Source organism: Oratosquilla oratoria, chromosome 3 (assembly GCF_046742065.1).
Source record: "Oratosquilla oratoria isolate Oo_2021 chromosome 3, ASM4674206v1, whole genome shotgun sequence".
Lineage (NCBI taxonomy): Eukaryota > Metazoa > Arthropoda > Malacostraca > Stomatopoda > Squillidae > Oratosquilla > Oratosquilla oratoria.
The window spans coordinates 81,377,913-81,387,646 of NC_134779.1; the positions used below are offsets into that span (position 1 = coordinate 81,377,913).

The 9,734-nt window shown below is 44.6% G+C and overlaps 1 protein-coding gene across 3 annotated transcripts in view; it reads right to left on the minus strand.

The window, feature by feature from the left end:
• The window catches only part of LOC143024166 (hydroxyproline dehydrogenase-like), a 70,122-nt gene extending 61,228 nt beyond the window's left edge, over positions 1–8,894 (minus strand). For all 3 annotated transcript variants that reach the window (XM_076182970.1, XM_076182968.1, XM_076182969.1), the window contains exons 1-2: positions 8,474–8,894; positions 5,118–5,248 (exon numbers count right to left, since the gene is read on the minus strand). In XM_076182970.1, coding sequence (XP_076039085.1) covers positions 5,118–5,248; positions 8,474–8,726 — 384 coding nt within the window. In that variant the 5' untranslated portion in view covers positions 8,727–8,894. The remainder of the gene's footprint in view (positions 1–5,117; positions 5,249–8,473) is intronic.
• Between the last annotated feature and the right edge of the window lie 840 nt (positions 8,895–9,734).

Below are 9,734 nucleotides of genomic sequence, written 5' to 3' on the forward strand. Positions count from 1 at the left end.
AAGGTTTTGGATCTTTTAATGTGCGTGGATGTAGCACAGATGAGAGTAAAAGGGAAGTGATAGGTAGTATGTTTGTGAGAAGAATGGTGGATGTGTTGGCCTTGAGTAAAACTAAGTTGAGAGGGAAGGGCGAATGTGAGTTTGGGAGTGTAATTGGGAGGTATTCAGGAGTGAAGAGAGGGAGAGGGAGAGAAGGGGTGGCTATACTAGTAAATGGAGAGATAGGTAAACGTATAGTGGAGTGGAAGGAGGTTTCTTCAAGGTTAATGTGGATGAAGGTGAAACTGGGAAAGGAGATTTGGGTAGAAGAAAGGGAGGCTTTTTGGACAGATTTAAATGAGTGTATAGAGGGATTAGGGAGAAATGTCAATGTAATAGTATTGGGAGACCTTAATGCTGCGGTAGATGAACCAATAGATGGAGTGGTTGGGAAATGTGGAGTTCCTGGAAAGAATTGTAATGGAGAGTTGATGGTGGAGAAGTGTCTAGAAAGAGAGTTGATGATAGCAAATACAGTATTTCGGAAGATAGTCAAGCATAAATACACATGGGAGAGGGTGGTGGATGGAAGGGTGGTAGATAGAGCATTAATGGACTATGTAGTGGTAGATAGGAGCATAATAGGAAGAGTTTAGGGTGTACATATTCTAAGGGGAGAGAGTGGGGGAATATCAGATAATTTCCTGGTGGAAGGTAAGTTGAGAGTGGAGGATAGATAGAGAAAGAGGAAAAGGACAAAAGGTAGGGAGGTGCTTAGAGTGAACTCTTTAAATGAAAAGGAAAAGGAGAAGGAGTAGAAGAAGAAGCTGAAGGAGGAGTGGGAGGGAGTGAGGGATAGAGGAGAGCTAGGAATGGAGGAGGAATGGGGATGGTTCAAGGAGGAAGTCACAAAGTGTGCAAAGATGGTGTGTGGAGCAAGAAAGATGGGAGGAAATAGAAGGAAGGGTAGTGAGTGGTGGGATGAGGAAACAAAGAAGGGTGTAGAAGAGAAGCCAGCTTTCAAAGATTGGCTACAAAATAGGACAAGGAAGTCATATGAGAGGTACAAAGAAAAGAAAAGAGAAGTAAAGCACAAGGTAAAGGAGACAAAGAGGAGAGCAGATGTGAAGTGGGGTAAGAGTATGACAGAAAATATTGAAAGTAATAAAAAGATGTTTTGGAAAGAAATTAAGAGAGGAAGAGGAGGTGAATCAAGTAGAGAAGAAAAGGTAAAAGGTGTAGATGGAGAGATGATAATGGAAGAGAAGGTAGTAAGAGGAAGATGGGCAGAGTATTTTAGGGAGTTGCTAAATGTGAAGGAGGATAGGGAGGGAAAGATAGTTGCAGTGGAAAGTGCTAAGAAAATGAGAGTGATGAGTGAGGAAAAAAGAGGAAAAATAAGGAAGGATGAAGTGAAGGTAGTTGTTAAGATGATGAAAGCAGGTAAGGCACCTGGTCTGGATGGATGCCATGCAGAATGTCTAAAAAAGGAGGTACAGTGATGGTGGACTGGCTGGTGAGGTTATTTAATGTTTGCTGGAGAGAGGGTAGAGTGCTGGAGGACTGGAGGAGTGCCTGTATAGTTCCACTTTACAAGGGAAAAGGGGACAAGTGTGAATGTAGTAGTTTCAGAGGGATTAGCTTTTTAAATGTAGTTGGGAAGCTTATGGGAGGATCTTGATTGAGAGGATTAGGAGAGGAACAGAGGGAGTAATTAGCTAGGAGCAATGTGGATTTAGGACAGGTAGAGGTTGCGTAGATCAGATTTTTGTGGTAAGACAGATATGTGAGAAAGCTATAGGTAAAGGTAAGGATTTTTTGGGCTTTTATGGATCTGGAAAAAGTTTATGACAGGGTTGACAGGAAGGCACTGTGGGAGGTTTTGCAGATATACAGGATAGGATGAAAGCTTCTAGGAGCTGTCAAGAGTTTTTACGAGAGTAGTAGAGCATGTGTCAGGATTAGAAATGGAGAGAGTGAATGGTTTGATGTAAAGATGGGACTTCGTCAAGGATGTGTTATGTCGCCCTGGCTGTTCAACTTATACATGGGTGGGGTGGTGCGAGAGGTAAAAGCAAGGGTGGTGGGTCAGGATTTGGAGATGTTTAAAGAAAATGGAGAAAAGTGGGAGGTGAGCCTGTTGCTGTTTGCAGACGACACTGCGCTTGTAGCAGGATCAGAGGAGGGATTGAGGAAGTTGGTGACAGAGTTTGGGAGAGTGTGTGATAGAAGAAAGTTCAAGATAAATGTGGGTAAAAGTAAGGTGATGAGATGTACAAGGGATGAAAGTGGCAGCAGACTGGAAGTGAGCATTAAGGGAGAGTGACTGGAGGAAGTGGATTGTCTTAGATACTTGGGTGCGAATGTGGCAGGAAAGGGTGGAGTGGAGGTGGAGGTAGAATGTAGATTGAGAGAAGTGAGTAAATGCCTTGGTGGATTAAAAAGTGTAATGAGGAATAGACATTTGGGAATGGATGCTAAGAGGAGATTGTATGAAGGCGTGATTGTGCCAACACCACTGTATGGGGCAGAAACATGGAACACAAAAGAGGAAGAGAGGAGGAGTTTGAATGTATTTGAGATGAGGTGTCTGAGAAGTATGATAGGGGTTGCTAGACTAGATAGAGTGAGAAATGAGGAGGTGAGGAGGAGAACAGGGGTGGTAAGGGAGTTGGAGATAGGGTTGATGAAAGAGTATTGGGATGGTTTGGACACATGGAAAGAATGAATGAAGAAAGACTAGTAAAAGAGGTATGGAAGGCAGATGTGGAGGGAGTGAACATGAGGGGGCAACCTAGGATGAGATGGATGGATGGGGTGAAAGGGGCTTTGGGGAAGAGGGGAATGTCTGTTGAAGAAGGACGAGAGAGGACAGAAGACAGGGGTGAATGGAGAATGGTTGTATATGGATGATGTTATGATGCACAAGGTGGAATGGGTGGGGGGATGGGGGGTGAGGTAGTATGTGTGGGAAAAATTTGATGCAGCCCGAAGGGATTTCTCCCCGTCTTCTCCTTTTCTGCATGAGGGGACGGAGAGGGGGAGTCGCCGATTTAATGAAGCGGCCTTGCTGTGGATGTGCTGTGTCTTGCGACACTGCTTGTGACCCAGGGCAGTGGACAAGATGCAGGGATGACCCGTCATCCAGGAGGTGCCAAGATAAGAGGGAGGGTGGAGGGGAGTGGAGTGTATTAGGAATGGGACGGGTGGGAATGGTTTTTATGCCTTTTTCTTTTTGGCTACCTCCCTTGTAAGTGGGGAAAAGCCTTTTGTATATGTATGAGTGTATGTATATAACAAAGGGATTACTCCCTATCTTCTTTTTATACATGGTGGGATGGAGAGGAGGGGTCACCAATTAAATGAAGTGCCCCTGCTGTGGATGTGCTGTGTCCTGCTATGTTGCTTCTGATCCAGGGCAGTGGGCAGGATACAGGGATGACCTGTCATCCATGAGGAGCTAAGATGAGAGGAGGGAAAGAGTGATGGATGGGAGTGGAGGGGGTGGGAATAAAATGGATAGGGGTGGGTATATACCTTTTGACTTGGTTACCTCCTGGTAAGGGGGAAAAAGTCCTTGGTATGTAGAATGGAATAGAATATAAATGACTTGGACAATGGGATTATTAGTGATGTTAGTAAGTTTGTGGACAACATTAAAATAGGACACCAAATTAGGTCAGTGGAAGATGCCAAGATACTGTAGGAGGATCTTGACAAGTTATTCGCATGGTCAGTGAAATGGGAAATGAACTTCAATATTGCAAAGTGCACTAAGCTAAACGTAGATTGACACAACTTAGAAAACATATATAGCTTGGATAACACCCTTTTTAGAGAAAACTGAATGTGTGGGAGACCTGGAAGTGCTAGTGAGTCCTTATCTTAAGTCCAGGAAACAGTGCATTAGCACCAGGAATAGAGCTAACAGTGCATTAGATTTTATTGCTAGGATGATCACAAATAAAAGTGCACAGGTAGTTATTAAACTCTGTTTGGTGTTAGTTAGACCCATCCTTGACTATGTGGTATAGTTTTGGTCTCTGTCCTATGGGATGGATATCAATTCACTAGGATCAGTACAGAGGAGAATGACCAAAATGATGCATGGGCTCAGAAATTTACCTTACAAGCACAGGCTTAGGCATCTTGATTTACAGTCTCTGGAAGTATGTAAAGTGCAAGGTGACCTATAGAGGTGTTCAAGTGGGTCAAGGGCTTTAACCACTCTATTAGTAAGCCAGTTCTTGCCTGTTTCCTTCTTAAATATAACAATTGTCCAATTTAAGTCTATTACTACAAATCTTGTCCTGTTGTCCTAATATAATGACCTTGTCTGCATCGGTCTTGTTAATGGATGGAATAGACTTAGTAACTACGTAGTGAGGGCTGAAACTATTGGTTGTGTTAAGAGAAGGTAAGATAACTTTATGGATGGGGATGATAGGTAGTAATGGGCATGGAACTGTTTAGTGTAGGCCTTATGATCTCTTGCAGTCTCCTTCATTCTTATATTCTTATTTATTTATTCATTTATTTATTTGGTGCAGCGATTTGGATGTCGGGGAAGGGATTCGTTGGCAAAGAAGTCTTGCATTGAACACCTACACAATTTGGATGAATGGCATACAACGTATGATGACATTATATAGTGCATACCCTACATTTTTTCACTCATGTTTATACATTGTAACACCCCCCCCACCCCGTATTCCATCTTACTGTGGACGTTAAAAAACTATGATACAATATTTCATCCCTTTGCCACCTAGGAGATCCCTCAGAAGATTAAACAAAGGTTGTTGGATATCAGAATAATTCAGTTAAAAGTCCCACTCGGTATGGGAGGGTTTAATCGAAAGGTGCCACTAAAGGGGTGCCACGGATATTAGTGGCATAGCTAGGCCGTTAGGCGGGAGCCATATTGACAGGAAGAGTGCCTCTTGGCACAAAAGGGATAGAAAGAGAAAGTCCGAAATACAATTAATGTGAGCCTGAACGTGCTGAAGGCGGGGCTTAAGAGTGACGTTAAAGTTTGAAGGTGACATGACGCCATATCGATTCCGATGGGTCGGCGTTTTCATTAATCAAAGAACTGACCGACTTTGTATACTTGTACTGTGGGAGAAGTCACCGACCTTGTAGCTCTTGTCGACGAAGAGGTCGAAGGCACACGCCTTGAGGACGAGGAGAGCTCGTAGAAGCTCCCAGGAGCCCTTGTGGCTGAAGGCGTTGCGGTGGTCCTCGAAGGTTAGGGTCCCGAATTTGCCTGTGGTGGGAAGAGTCCAGGACCGGTATTAAGGGTCGTACTTTAAAACCTTTCGTAAGCCCCGGCGAACGCATTCTGCCATTACAAAGTAGAATTTCGCCAACTTCTTTGGTTGTACTTTAGAATTAACCGTATATTTTTATGATAAGCTTAATCAGATAACCAGATAAAATAGTACGTTCCAAGGGTAGAAAGCGTTCGCTAGGGCACGATATCTATCCTTCAGCCGAATGAAATCGTTTAGTGTTAGAACGTGTTTAGTAGGTAATGTCACCTTAACGAGATAGTTAACTAAAATAATCTCGCTACAGAAATATCCCCAAAGCAAGTCGTCTGGCGTTGGTTAGACAGAATCGGCTGTAGGGTAAGTAACCACATAAGACTCAGTAATCGTATGGTTAGATAACTTGGAAAAGTACACAGTTGCGGTCATATGAACCTGACACAGTATAGTGTAAATTTGTAATGTATGATTTCCATTTTTTACTCATTCATAAATTTGGAAGCTAATTAATTCGAAACTAACTAGAGCCCATTCACAAGCGAGAGGTCAACACGGGAAATGTGCAAAGACGTATCTCCACTATGCAACTTTTTTACTTGTACTTTCCCTCGTTTCTGCTCCTTTTCCCGTACCATTCCTGGGACACTTCTTAATTTCTTTCTTTGTGCTCCTTTCGTAGGGGATAAGAATACTGTCGCCGTATTCCTATGCGTGTCGAGAAAGGCGACTAAATAGGGCGGGGTAATGGGACTGGGGATTTTCCTTTATGAATTTTTCAGCTGCGAAGAGTCGAAAAATACTTTTACTCGGCTATCCCCCCTCCCTTGACATGGGAGGTGGGAGGATATTGAAAAATCATTGGTATGTGCAGAGTAATGGCATTCTCACAGGAGTCGCGAGTACTTGTTGGGTCGTTTCTTTAGCTCGTGAATGACCGACAGCGCAAGTCTCCATTTTGCGTCGCAAGAGATCCGCCTCCATCGGGCCGCGCACTCACCAGGTGTCCAAACTCACAGCGAAGTACGGAAGCATTGTGTGAGTGAGCGAGTCACAGACTAAGGCTATCTTTCTGATAACGGGGATCTCAAGATAGGATACGAAAAAAAAAAAATAGTCATCCTACTTTGTGGGTGAATTCCCCCCTCCTCACTCACCCACCTGTTGTTAGACTTGCCAGCCGCCACGCTGCGTCAACTTTCCCTCCCCACAGGTGATCCTCGTATTGTCTAACCTTCTCAACCTCCTCAAGCGAATTTCCCCTCCCGTGAAGGTTCCGGTGGACATGTGATCATCTCATTCTTGAACGTCCAACAGAACCGATCTTCTGACTTTGTGTTTCCATTCGTAAGACTTCTGTGGGTGCCTTCGCTCCTCCGTCCTCATAACTTGGCGTCTTGACTGTCCCCTCTCCTCAGTCCAGCGCGTTCCACTCCCAGTGTTTCTTTTTTAACTTGATTCAGGCAGTAATAAAAATTGAATTGTGGAAGAATTCTTCTTCCAATGCTTTCACCGAGCAGTGGGTCTCCTAGAGTGAATGAAATCGCCCGTAATACTTCTATCTGTCGCCAGGCGATTTTATTCAGCTGAGGGATCAAGGGCCCATCTGTTAAGCCTTTGAAGTCAACTCTTATGTTTATTCTTCTGGCTGTTATTAGGCGATTTTATTCAGGTGAGGGGAAGTCGTGTCGACGTCGAAGGGTTGACCTCGAGTCGAGGAGGAAGAGATCTGGTGACATTTCAGTTAGAAAAAAAAAAAAGTGGAATCTGCTTCCGCCACTGCAGGAAATGAAAGATGTATCACAACACTGATCGATGCCTCGACCGCGCTCAGGGGCGGATCGATGCCCTGCCTGGGAGGTCATTGATAAAGTGAGACCAGAGGCAAGTGACGGTCACCGGTACCATCGCGCTCAGGGCAGAAGGCTATCTTGTCTGTCGCCGCCCGATATTTCACCAGCGTTTCCATCCTTTAGGATAATGTCGCGTCGAAGAGGTGGAGACATAGAGGTGGTCAACGAGAGGATTAAGGAGAGGTAGCAGCAGTTTAAAATGATCAATATTCATCTTTGAGTGGAGATGAACATAATAGAGGAATGCTTAGTGACTCAAATATGTGTGGGTGTTGCTTAACACCCTAAAATAACAGCGACATAAAATGTATGAACCCAGTTGCCTATACTGGGGTCAGAAGGCCGATGAGGTCAGCCCTTGTCCAAGGTGTTCGGATACCTAAAGCTAGCGCTAGTCACCGACAGCTATTGTTAGCACTCACACCAGGAGGCGCTGGGCTGTGGCCGGGCAGCCAGGACGAGTGGCAGTCACTACAGTCACACCATTGAGAGCCTGACTACGGGTGAAGCAGCCACTTCATGCTCAAGGAGGTCAGTCAGTGGATTGTGGGGTCTCTAAGGGTCCGCAGCATCTTCAAGGAGGGTCCACGAACCGAAATTTTCTCTTCCTCTTCTCCCACCTATTCCTCCAAGACCTGCGATTTCGTTAATTTTTTTTAATAAACGATAATACATAAACCTGGGAAGTCTTGTTTTTTCACCCGACTTTGTTGTTATAGACCAAAAAGTCTTCATGTCGACTGCCTCACCGAGGCGCTTCCATGCGAATGAATTCGTCCCCTTTGCTTGGGCTTCCGGGAGGCCGGGGGGGGGGGGGGTAAGGATGTATTTTTATATATATATATTTTTTCGAAATAGGCATTAGACTGACTGGTAGCTGCTGGATTCGGACGCAAGTCCGCGTCGTGTTCGAACGCGGCCGAAACCAATTCGCCACTCGTCTCCTGAAAGGTCAAATTAGTCTAGATTCGTCGCGTGAGGGGACGGATTCACTAAGGAAGGAAGCTCCCACTCTGGCCTCACATACTAAGGAAGGAAGTTCCTTTGCCCTGTGTGCTTGGACTGCATCCATTAGGTTCGAACCCTCCCCACTTAGTAGCACGACGACGTCCGAGCGAAACCAACGCGCCACAGCGGGTTTGGTATCTGATACATCATTTACTGCCTTCGGAGACGTCTGTTGCCGTTTCTCTCATTCGAGTTGATTGATCCACCCAAAAGTTGATTTATCTACTGAAGGCGTTTGCCTTTCACATGGTTAAACCCCTTCCCGTACCCTGACGTCATTTGAATATTTTATGGCAAATGGTAGGCAATTTCATTCAGCTTTGATGAACCTTTGAATCCGGATTTTTTTTTTCTTGTACTTACTCGTCGATTGCACATCGGATGCCGTTTCTGGCCGCCGCTCTTCACTGATGGAGGAAGCAGGAGGAGGCGCCGCCGCTGACCCCGAAGACGATTGCGTCGTCGTTGTCGCCGACGTGGTCGTCGTCGCTAACGAGAAGGTGGTCGTGGTGTGAAAAGGCGCCGCGGCATATCTATGGATTTGCACAGTTGTACGAAGTCGGAATGGCACCGCCGCCGCTCTGGCCCAGAATGTCAACAAAGGAATTCTGTGCATATTTGAACGCGATTCGCAGATTTGCACCAAAACTTTCCGGGTCTTGTGACGTCGACTCAAAATTCTTATTATTATGAATATTTTGGTTTGTTGTGACAGTGATGCGAGTCCAAATTACAGTGTCTTTAGCTTGTTCACTAGCCCGTCCGCCTCTGGAGTCTGACCGCTCAAGTGGTAAGGAAGTAAACTTATACTGACTCACAAACGCACGAACACACATTTACCCTTTCGGCAGGCCCGTGCAGAGGGGGGAGGGGGTGTTGCTGGGGGTGTGTGTGTGCCCCCGAGCACCTGCCCTGTGCCCCAAAAGTGCCCTTCACAAAAATATATAGATGTGAATGAAAAAGGATTTCTCACAGGCTTTTTCCCATTTTCTTACCATTCAGAAATTATAATGTGGAAAATGGTGTTGGACCCTACCGGATAGTTGCCAAATACGAATAATACCTCAGCTAGAGAGCTCGTTTTTCTTCACAGACAGTGGCGGATCCAGGATAAAAATTTGGGGGGGGGGGGCTAACATGAATTCCTTCCTCTGAATAGTCTGATGTATCAGAAGTCTGAGGTATACTTAACTTAATAATGTTTTTAAGATTTTTCTGTATTTTAGACATATATAATAGAATGTATATTCGTTTTATATTGTTACACGCTTGTACTAGTCAGTGATAAGGTATTGGCACGCGTATACTCTCGCATAGAGAGAAATTATTGCAGGATCCGTGTGTAGTGTTAGTGCACATGGACTCATGGAAGTAATAAAAAATAAAAGTAGCTTTAAAAACAGAAATACAAACAAAAACGTGTATGAACTTCTGAACCTGTTATATTAATAAAAGTATCTAAATTACATTAATAACACACAGCATTGTTCATGGGATCTCACACGAACATCAACCTCCTGTTTTTTTTTTTTTTTTTTTTTTTTTGGGTGGGTGGGTGGGCAAATACATTGATTACACCGTCTATTTCAATATTGATTTCATTGTGAACGCCGAGTGGCGCCAG